The following is a 12,214-nucleotide window of genomic DNA, read 5'->3' as shown; positions in this document are numbered from 1 at the left end:
AAACAAAGACAAACAAAAAATCCCATATCACAATGAAGTTCCTATCACATTGTTTTCTCTCCAGTATGAAGCTCTGTACTGTATGCTAGCACCAATTCAATTCAAACCTGAATCATTCCTAAATGTTTACTGATTAACTGTGCACAGATTAACTCAAAAACCCTTTCTTATTGCTAACATGTTTTAACTCACAGATGTGACATTTTCAGTTATCTATCAAACACAAAGCAGAGCTACACATGCTGGCAACATCACCATCACCCAGGAGGGGTATGTTCAGACAAGAGTGCTACCAGGGAATTCTAAAAGGCTTTTGACAGGATCTTATCTATTCTGATGAAGGCACAACAGGAAAGGCAAGAAGAGAAAACGCTTCCTCTCCACAAGACTAAAGTACGTGTTTTTACACAGCTCTTCCAGGATATAGCCAACAACCTTACCCTAAAAGACAAGTTTAAGAGTATTAAGTTGCAGCTGCACTAGACACTTTACCAAATTCTTTTTGCCATTCTTTATTTTAATTCTTCATTTTAGGATCTTCTGGCTTCATTTCCTCACTGTAACATATTGCTGTAACCCAGAGATCGCTGGGCACTTCAGCTGAACTTCTTTCAGGTCAAACAGTGAGTGATGGGGGCACATTACCTATTCTTTTGTATGTGCATGCTAGAAATCTTCATAAAGTTAATTAACAAGAGATTGGGGGGGGGGGGGTTTAAGCATATATATACGTAATAACAACAGACATTACTGATAACCTCTCAATAGCGAGGAAAAAAACCCTAAAATTTTATTTCTTGTTTGCTATTTCTGAAAGCAGAGAACATTCATATGCTGTTATTTACCAATCCTTCTCACACAGATTTTGTTTTGCATTAGTATTTTATCGGTATAATCTGTCAATAGATTCCAGACAGAATTATTATCTGTCCTAAAAAATGTAAAAAAAAAAAAATTAAACATAATCACATTAGGTGTAGTCTGTTTACAAATCTGCAGAGAACAAGAACGCTCATAACCACTGCAATCACTTTTTCAAATAACGTCCCTGGAAACCAAAGAGTACATGATGGGTTGTCAGACAGTAAACTGCCAAACTATCTCCTTGCTATCTGAAGAGCGCAAGGTAGATTCCAGTGCTCTAACTTCAACTCCATGAAATATTAAAGTGCATGCAATTTACTTCACTGAAGAAAAACCAGACCATTATATTAAAAGAAAGAGGAAGAGAGTTATGTGGCTGCTCTCTCCTCTCCACAAAAGGTAGCTTTTAGCTAGTAACTTGAGCTTGTGCCTATGGTCCAAAACAGACACAATCTACAGTCTACAGTAACAGATAAACGACTAATTGGTGTCCCAATATTAACTATCTACCAATCAACATAAAGAATACAATCCTGACTTTCCTCATTCAGCAGTATGCAGACCTGTTCAAACAAAATCTGTTCACTGAGCTATTCCTTCTGGCTGGTTCCTGCAATGACGCATCAAAATGTGGCTTCTGGAATAGTGGGTAAGGTAAAAGGAAATTTACAACCCAAATTAATCTGATTTTCTGGCCAATTTTGGATTTAATAATCCTCATATTTGACTCTCATACTACTATCTCCAACAAGAAAAAGAGATTTTTTTCCAATAATTGTTTTAAAACGTAATTTCCTAAAAAGAAGTTATGGTTGGGAATACTTCTAACTAATTTAGGAGCCTGAATATTCATGTGCCGTTTAAGGATTTCTGGAATGAAGATGCAGAAACGGGAAGAAAAGTACAGACATTGAGGTCTAATCCTTAAGAAGGAATAGATGTGATCCTAAGAAATAAACGATAACAAACTTTACTTTGGTAATTGGCACCAGTTGAAGTTGCAAATAAAGACAGAATTGTGAAACATAAATGAGTACTTCATAGAAAAAAGTCTATTAATGAAATACTGGAAAAAGAGCAGTGGTCAACAGTTTATTAGCTGGACTTTCTGACAGACTTTGAAGTTCTTCAAAAATGTCATTGAGAGAAAAAGAAAATAAAGGAAAACAACAAATTGGCTGAGCAAAATACAAAATGGCAATAACGCTCCAACCTTGTGAACAATAACCAGTGTATTTAATACGTATTAGTGATCTGGAAACACGTAAGCAACGATCACTGCAAAATTTTTAGAACGACACAGTAAAGTTACTCAACAGCAGAAGAAAGTTGTAGTGAAACTTGACAAACAGCACGAAGGAAGCATATCCATGCATTACTGATGTTCAGTACTCAGTAGTCGTGGAGAAAAAAAAAAAAAGAACGCATTCAGATGCCTCAGGCTGCTTCAGCTGCAGAAGAGACCCCTTCCAGGCCAGGTTTTGCTTCAAGCAAAGAAATGGCAAGCTGGCTGGCTCTGCTCACATGCTGTCTATTATTAATACAGGTAGAACATTTTTCAGCCACTTAGCTGTATGTGCAAAATCCTCCTGGAGTTACCAGAGGACAAAAATAAGGATCCTAAGAATGAGGTCAAATCTGAGTCTCACAACGCTTCTCTCCTTCCAGCCTGATAGTGAAGTACTAAAACTCTTCTGCTTAAAACAGTTAAGGAATCTCCAATCAGGACTAAATTAGCATTGCAGAGAGAAGGAAAAGATTTTACTGGTTTCGGTATAGGGATATGTTTGCTTTCCTTTTTTTTACTATTTCTGTAAATGAACAGATAATCTTATGTTTACAGCTACTCATTTTGGGTGGGATAAGGCGCTGACTTCCTTATCTACCAGGAAAGGAACTCTCTACAAGTAGCAGAAGTCTGAAGTCAAAGAGCAACACTGCAACTGGCCACAGTCCTGAGGTACACAAAATATGGCTATAACATGGCCACTCTGAAAGCTGCCACAGCAGCTGACTCAAGAGAAAAGTTATAGCCAAAGAATTTTTGGGCCTCCTAGCAACATTCTTCGCTGTCATCAGAAACCGCAGTTGATGTTGCTAAAAGTTGGTGCCTGTGCCTGAACAAGTAGAGGCAAGAAGAAAGGGTGTGAGAAATCCTTTTCCTTATTAGTCATGACTTGCCTGATGGACAATCATCAGAATGGAAATAGCATGATGAGCACGATAAAAAAACACAGGTAATTTGACAATGGCAATAATATCCCACACACGACTACTTTTTAATGCACACAGTTCATTTCATAGCTATTTTCCTATATCAGCATGAAATGTCTCATAAGTTTGTCAGTTTTTTCCTATATAATTCATAAAATGCATGCTGTTTCCACAGAGTATTTTACTATACTCAATAGAATTACGAGCTGTTGAAAGGACTGCTTGAGACAGAATCCTTATCCTCTTTATTGAAAAATTCAGAGTATATCATACTCTTCAAACTTTGTTTTCTCACCTATTTTATGAACCTAACTTTTTGAAAGAAGCTAAGAGTTTAAGTTTTACATTTAAGTCATGATCTACTTTAAAAATGAATAACTTAAGGTCAGAATATTAATTAGCATAGTTTCTGCCACTCTTTTTTATTCATTAAGGTACTTAAAACAACCACACTTCACATACTCTTTGCACATCTCTCCATTGCACTCAGAATATTCAGAATTGTATTTACACAAGTAATGCGGGTATAAGTATGTCAAAATGACACTTAATACATGAATGTTTATGGCATCATTAAAATAAGATTTAAATACCTGCACTTTTGCTGCATATTCAGGTGTGGTGGCTACTGCAGCATTTATATTACAAGTCGTACTGGCATATTAAGTTATAACAATGTAGATGTATAGAAAAAAATAAAATTATCCAACAAATTCTTTTTACAACACTTCTCTGAGAAAAAGTGTTTCCTAAAGCCCATAATTAATTAAAGTCTGCTGTCTTCTTATAACATTTTATTTTAGATTTGTCTACCTCTGAAAAGTTTAAGTCCTAACTACATGTTTGAGTAAATATAAGCTTAAGTGATTATTTTCTGGTCAAGAATATTGAAGTCTACTGCAATTCTCTTCAAATATCATCCTGCAGCAGATTATTCTGCTGCTCTATAAAAGCAAGGAAGTATTCCTCTCAACTGATTGTGTCTTCCAAGTGACTATTCAGTGCACACATCAGTAGCTGTATATAGGATAGTCTTAATTTCCATAGAGACTCAGGTCTAAATTCTATAAATGAGAGTTTAAACTCTATTTTTAGAAACAAAAATTTAGCAGTGATGATTTTACTATTCTATTTTGGGATAATTAAGTAGCATGAAAGATTTTCCTAAGAAGTATAAAAATGATCTTGCTACATAAGCAGCTAAATTTATTTTTAGAGGCTCAACAGTTAAAATTTATGGAAGCCTTTGTTTATTTGTCATTTATCTACTTTTAAATACTTACAGTGAAAAATACGGAAATCAATGTATGGATGAGAACCTCTTCTCTCTGTTTCAAATCCTGCCCGACTTCTTACTCGCACATCTCCTAGAAACAGGGTCAAGAGTGAAATAAAAGTGTGGAAGAGTGGCAGAGATAAAATGCAAATGAACATAGCCTGGAGGGGTAAAGATTCATGTACTTAAGGGAGTAAGCTTATTCATACAATAGACCTATTTCAATGCTTTTTGTTTTAAAGGTGAAATTCAAAACAAAGTTTGAAGACTTGTTAAACATGCAATTGCATGCTTTTTTTTTTTTTTTGGTCAAAATCTCTCCTGCCTAAGCATATGTTGCCAAAAGCATGTGATAAGCATTCAGATCAAATTAGGAACAGCATGCTACACCAGCAGGGTAAAAATGCCACCTTAATGTGGCAGTGAACAAGAACATTAAAAGTTCATTTGTTTCTCAATAACACATATAAAACACTAACAATTGTATAGTACAAAAAAGATTCAGCTTCTAGAAATGGTAGCTTTCAGCAAATAAGCTAGTTATAATACGGTTTTATATTACATAATAGAACATTTCCCACTAGCATTTACTTACTTGGGCTCAGCTGTTTGAATATTACACAAGAGCCTATTAAAATACCAAAACTCCATATTAAAATTTTATAAAACTATTTTTCACTGCAATTAGCTTTAACCTGAATCTTTTACCATGCTAGCTGATTTCTACTTATGCATTTTACCAACTGAAAGCTGATCAGTATTCTTTCCTTAGTTATTTGTATGCATTAATAAAAGTAGTTCACTTTGATTACAAGCTTTTGCTTGAAATCTTGTAGTGATTACAAATTTGGGCAGACCCTTGAGGATCAAATGCATAGTATTTTCCCCTTCAAACTCCAACAAAGTCAAAGTTAAGATGTGAAAGTGTTCTTGCTGCTTCTGTCTCTGAAATTTCTATTATACGCCTCAAATACAGTGATTTTAATATGAATCAAAACTAAGGATTTAATGCTAGGTACTAAGATTGAATTTGTAAGAACAAAATAAAAATATAATTATTTCATTTCTAGCAACTATTCTAACATGTTGAAACTGCTTTTTTCTTTTCTTTTCCAACATTTTAATTTGTAATGCTAAAGCGTATCACCAAAACAAAGAGCAGACAACCTAAGTCAGAAGAAGAGCTGAAGATACTGTCCAAAATTGTTGTAATATACTTTTTAACACTTAACAGATAAGTTTCTAAAGAGAGATATCTAGAAACACAGACATATCTATAGAGACACACTTCACATGAATGTTATTTTGTGAGGCACACTGGAAGCACCACAAAAGACAAATAAACCCAGGGTTCCCTGTATATCAGAACATCCCATATCAGTTAAAACCATACCAAATGTGGGCGGTTTCCAGTTATTCCTTCTTTTGTTTTTTGAAGCTGAAAACCTTAACAGAGCTGCAAGGGTAAGTAACCCAACTACTACCTGTAAAAGTTATTTTGCAGAGCACCAACAATGTATCAAAGTAGAAAGAGGTCAAGCATTCAGGTGAGCAGAGGCAAGAGGCTTGTCTTTTAGACAGACAGTACAGAGGCAGCAATTTGTAGAACTCTCCTGGTAGGCACAAAGACAACTGGCAAATATTATTTACAAAATAATGAATAAAAAGGAAGAAGGAGGAAATTTTGGAAAATGGGAGGTAAGTGCATTAGTAGTTGTGTATGAAAGTATTAGATTACACATAAGAAGATACAGCTTTACCTTATCCACGACTCTTAACTTATTATTTGTCTGCCTGACTAGTCATAACTACAGCCTGTATTACTGATTGATCTTTCAGTTCACCAGCGCAGCTGAGGAAAATAATAAATAAAGGGAGTTTTAGTTGAGTTGAGTTTTTAGCTTTTTAGTTGAGTATTTGTTTAATTTTTGACAGGAAAGATGATGTAACTTTTGTAAATCAATATACAACTTTGGTCTTGGTGAACAATTCATTTGCTCAAAGTGTCAAGAACAGAAAAAGTCAGGAAAATAAAGGAGACAGTTCAGAGAAAACTATCTGAGTAACAACAACGAGACAGGTTTGTCTGACAAGTGATACCCAGAAAGTTTTGTTCTGCTTTTTAATTTCCCATGACCTAGTCTAACAGCACAGCCAGAATAACACTGTCCTATTCCTCTTGAAATGTCCACAATGTAGTGGATTTTGAGTGAGAAAACAAACAAAAACTCGACTACAAGTGAAATGCACAAGTGCAACGACAGAAACCGCATTTGACAGGAATTATAAAAATATGTATTTCAGGAAGAGTTAACCAAGAGAAGAAATGATGTACTAAAAATGCACACAGAAGACAATGAAAAGAAAAAAGGTGATAGTAGTAAGATGCAGGTAAAATTAAAAGACTGACTTGTATATGTATGAAGTAAAAAAGTTCTCAGCTAAGGAAAGCAAAATATTTTCATCAGTTGTTAAATAAAATTCTCTCTCCTTGGTTGTGGTAGAAAATGGATTTATTTTTTTTTTTAAGAATTGATTTCTTAATAATAGGCAACATTTTAGAATACATTTGGAATTATTATGGAATTCTGGAAAAAAATAATACTTCTACAGGACTGGAATTTGTCTCAGGAAACAAAAGCAGAAATTCCTATTGGCCAAAAGGGAAGGCGGAAGAGCAATCTCCACTGGCACTGTGTATGACTACTGCATTGTTCAAGATTTCAGACACAAAAAAAAATAGTCTGGAAAAGACCTCTTCAGGTGGAATTTGAAGACACCATACATCACACCTGGGATTTCTAACACGTACGGGAGCATAAAGATGAATAGCATCAAACTGAGCGCGCGTTTGCACACTCTGGACTCACGTGCTTTGCAGGAGCGCAGTAAGAATAACTCTACTGCACATATGCAGCTACGCCCAAAACAGAAATAGTGGGCCATCAGTATGCATCCACTGTCCGCCTGATTTAATCTGCCAATATCAATATATCCCAAACGCAGTCACTTCATTGTTTTTGCACGGAACATAACCTACACTAATTTCCTTGAGAAAGCCTGCACAAGAATTTTTTAACCCTGTGCCTGGTAAATGACACAGAATTTAATCTTACAGAAGAAAGATGCTTATCATCACAGACCACTTTAAGAAGAAAGGCATAAAAGACTTCAGATTCAAAATTACTTTTACCAAATAAAAGGATACTATTACATAATTTATTAAAACAGCACCAGGGCCAAATTGTTATTATAGTAAGTAAAAGGGTAATTAAATTTAATACCTAAAGAAGTTATGACAAACTTTTCTTTATTTAGGCTTTTAAGATCTTAGGGGGGGTTACAGATCTGATGAAACCATGAGATAGCTCTGTTTGCTTACAGGTAGTATTTCCTTGGTGGGGCAGCACGGACAGAAGGCTGCCATATCCAAAAAATCAGCAGATTTGACCTAAGAAATGCAACTATCTGCTTAAATGTCTCTTCCTTAGCCACTTAATCTGAAGTTTACAACAGCTCAGCCATGTTGAAAAAAAAGGTAATATTTCTACTAAAAATCAAATTGTAGTCCCTGCAGTAGTTCCTGTATTTTCTTAAAGGAACAAATTCAAATCCACCATCTTAATGATAGCAGACTTCTAGAAATTAATTTTATTCTCTTGGGGAGTTTCAGTGAATGCAAAGAATCAAGAGGAGAAAGGTAAAAACAAATTTTACTCTCTTCAGAAGAAAGAAGGAAAAAAAAAAAAAAGGAGTAAAGCCTTTCATTTCAAAATCTGATTTTGCACACAGGCAAGACAAAATCCCTTCTGGCTGTGTATTCAGCTACAGTTCTTTTCTGGAATAGTCCTGTGCGACCAGGATTGCTTGCAGTTTGAAGACAAAGGCGACAAAGGGAGAAACTCCTTCGAAGGATGAATAAATAACGTAAGAAGGGCTGTAAGGCGGCGGTTCACAGGTACGACGGCAAACTGAAAAACAATCCGGGCTTTAGCAAAACTTACCTTGACACAACTCATTTAGTTTCTACGCCTCTCTCACATTCCTGCCCACGCTGCAAGGGCAGCTCTGACACTTGCGAGGCAGCTGAAATGCCATAGTTTGCATCCCTGCACGTTAAGGTTACACAGCACGTATTTCAGGCTACCCGAATAATCCAGCCCGAAACGGTAACAATGCGGCAGCTGCGGAGACCTCGGAGAGCGCGGCAGACAGCTGGGAGCAGAAATTACCACAGTCACCTCAAGGTAAACCACCCACGCTTAAGTCAAAGCCATGAAGTTGCAAAGAGCAGGATTTCCAGCACGAAGGACTAGCTTCATAGGTTAAGCTCAGACTAAATTTCTTGGAGAAACAGATGACAGGTCAGCTGAGTATACTGGAATTAAAGCAAGAGGAGTACAACGTAATAACTGCTACCAGAGAAGAGTGTGCACCTGCATTACACATTTGTTTGCCTCCCCTGGTTTCTATTCAAATTTCTATTCCGATCAAGATGTCTACGAACAGGGTGCAACGCTCCAGGTTTTAGCTAAGTGCATGCTCACCAATGCAGGCAGTCAGTGCCCACTTTTTCCAGCCCATGTACAGCAGCAAACTTTCAAAACAGACACACACAAAGCAGAGGGAAAAATGAAGAAAGTGTTACAACGCCACAGAAGCACTTAAAAGAAACCTTGAGAACTCCTCCTAGTTGCTGAGAGTAGCAGCTGATTGAGGAGATGCAGATATATTATTCCTTCCAAGATCTTACCAGAAAAATTCTGCAATGCTGCATCTGTATCTGTATTTTAAAATAGTAAGTAAGTCACTTAGGAGTGACTGAGGATATTTTAGGAATGGGGTATGAGAGAGGAGTCATTACAGCCAACATTGTTTGTTTATACTGACACTGATAAAGACAGTTAGGAGTTTGTTGCTTATTTTGTATGCCTCTAAAATTTGATCTTTTAAGTTTAAGCTAAAAACCCTGCCATACCACAGTAATTTCTATTCACTTGGTGCAAACAAGCTTCCATTGGATTCCCATTTGAACAGCTTGAAAACTTACCTGTAAAGCAAGCAATTCTCCGGTCAGTGCGACTAAGCAGAGCCAGAGGGAGGTGTCCTAGGTAACTTCAGTCTTATATTTTTGATATGCTAAATTGTACACCTTATTCAGCTACAGTATATTAGTAGATTTAGACTGTTCGGACTAATGACCAATCAAGTAAAACGCAAACGTCTCATGACTGCGCCTAACGTTCCCCTAAGTCACAGCTGAGGATTTCTCGCAGCTTACGCTGCTGAAGTCAACTACAGGAAAGACTGTATGGGAAACGCAACACTTCACAGTTCTCACCAGGAAAAAAAAATCTAATCAAATATATGTGCTTTTGAATGTGCTTTTCAATCTACTTTGATAACAACTCTTCTGCATAACTGTGTATTCAACTGTTCAGCTTTCAGGCTGGTCTTTATTTTACAGTCCATTTATAAATACAATCATAATTAAAGAAATCTGTAAATAGTTGCTGACTTGTACAGTATGGTGCAGTTAACGTCTGGAATACAAAGTGTATCGCTAACAAGTGAGCAAATAATACGTATTTAACATATTAATTCAAACGTCTAATGAGCAATTTTCTGTTTGCTTGTTTGTACCCCCCCTCCCTCCAGCAGAAGCTAGAAAACGTCAGCTCTTTTAAAGACTTATTAACTCTGAACAGCTAGCTTTATTAAACAAAAATACCAGCAAGTTATGCTGTTCATAATAAGTTCAAATCACATCGCCTAGTAAGTTCATTCCAATCAGATAACAAGTGAAGATTCAATTTACTCAACATGTTTGCATACACACTTTCTGAATGTATTCCAGTTCTGCCTATTAGAGCAGTTAACAAAGAAAGATTTCAAAACAAGTTAGATTTTTCCCGCAGTTCAATTATATATACAAAGAACCACAGAAAGTCATGCTTTGCTTTCCTTTAGATTTACTTGAGCATTACTGAAAAATTTTCAGCAGCAATCAAGGGCTAACCTACTTCATGATATAACTGATTTAAACTCGCGAACCAGCAAAAGACGCACGCTAAGAACTATTGTCTTACAAGCTGAACTTTTACCATTAGCAGATTAGCTTTAAAGTAATAAAAACTATATACTTAGAGTAACTGATAAAACATACACTTACAGCACCTTTAATCCAAGCATATCAAGGCTTTTTAAAAAGCTTTTTAAAGTTTTTTTTTTAAAATACATATTTCCCTTGTTGGGAGATAAGAAGTACTCAGTTTCTATGATTTTGAAGCAGAAAATAAACTTAGTTAAAAAACAAAAACCACAAAAATCAAGGAAACAAACTACCTCAGGCCTGAATTTACTTTCTTACTCTTATGACTACAGCAGAAGAAACAATCACATTTTGGAGAATTCTACTGTTCATCTTGCCAAAAAGGGTGCTTGAAAAAAAAAAAAAAGGTATTTTGACTTTTGAAAACAAAACCTCTAACCAGAAAAACAAATTAGCACCTTTTTTCAATAAACATTTGGAAGCCAGCATTTTCGATCCATGTCCTCTTAACAAGTCTCTAAAGTAATTACATTCTCATATCAAAAATTCTTTAGTGGATAATCAGTCCTATAGTGTTAATTTCATAAACTTAAAAGAATAAATAATTGAAAAACAAAAATGTAGGATGCTAAGTCAAAATTTATATATATGTATACACACACATATATACACATGCATATGCCTACATAGATCGGTTATGACTATAAATTTATATATAATCAGATGTATACATACATATACATTTACCTTACGACCATGAATTCATAGAGAGACCACAGCTATGAATTGCTGGGGACTCTTCCCAATATGCACACTATACAACTAAATCGAAACAAACCAGGCACCGAAAGACGTATTAATGCTGATCTGGTCAGAGCAGGTTAAGAATTTACAATCCCTGGCTATTTGTGTTCATTGAGCTGCATGAGACATGCAAGCACTCATAGTCCATTTCAACACAAAACCATAGCTGACGATCGCTTAAACTAAGCGCCATGATTCTGCGGTGAAACAGCCTGGGAGCGTTTACACAGTCCTTCACACCACGCGCACCAGCAGTAGCCTCCAGGAGAGGAGCAGTATCTGCTTAGCACAGCAGCGAGACGTGCGAGAGCTCTGCATCTCCCTCTTCTCAGTCGCTAGCTTCAACTCCTTCCTCTGCGCAGTCAGTACTGCGGAGGGCTTCTGACGGTTGCTCCTCCCGATACCGTTCTTCCGTTTTAATCAGACTTTACTCTGTATCCATCTACGACTCTGGAAACATTCTACTAGTTGCTGACTACTGGCCCTGCCTTTCCCTTCTCAAGTTACCTCTGAGAATTAATAAGAGCAGCATCATTTAAAACCATATTATTATTTTAAGAATATTTGAGCGTTTCATAGCTTCAGTACTAATATTTTTCAAAGTGCCTGGTAATTCTCACACAAAAATATTCTAAGCTACGCAGCTTTAACTGGAACATCATGCAGAGGTGATAAAAAATTCCATAATAGAAATAAAGATCCATCACGAATAAAGGATGAACGACACTGCTGCAACAGAAATGCATGCTGCGCTATTGGCAATATACATTTAAAGGTGAGAATATACTTTATTAAAGTAAAAATAAGTTCTTACTCAAATACAAGCATATTAAGTCTCACCCAAAATTAGTGTCACTGTGGAAACTAATTACAAGATTAATTACTAGAACCATCGCTTTTTTAAATATATATAGGAGAAAAATATCAGATGCAACAGTCCATTCAAAAAGAGGAAAAAAAGCCAAACAAACAAAAAAAAAACCCAAATCAACACAAAAAGAAAC

General features: G+C 36.0%; 1 protein-coding gene across 4 annotated transcripts in view; it reads right to left on the bottom strand.

The window, feature by feature from the left end:
* Positions 1-12,214, bottom strand: part of PDE7A (phosphodiesterase 7A) — a 78,369-nt gene that overhangs the window by 23,949 nt on the left and 42,206 nt on the right. For 2 of the 4 annotated variants that reach the window (XM_068932593.1, XM_009673496.2), the window contains exon 3: positions 4,362-4,445. The exons of the other annotated variants lie outside the window; for them this stretch is intronic. In XM_068932593.1, the coding sequence (XP_068788694.1) occupies positions 4,362-4,445 (84 nt within the window). The remainder of the gene's footprint in view (positions 1-4,361; positions 4,446-12,214) is intronic. 4 annotated transcript variants of the gene reach the window in all.

Source organism: Struthio camelus, chromosome 2 (assembly GCF_040807025.1).
Source record: "Struthio camelus isolate bStrCam1 chromosome 2, bStrCam1.hap1, whole genome shotgun sequence".
NCBI lineage: Eukaryota > Metazoa > Chordata > Aves > Struthioniformes > Struthionidae > Struthio > Struthio camelus.
The sequence above is the reverse complement of the archived record's forward strand: the minus strand, read 5'-3'. Positions and strand labels throughout refer to the sequence as shown.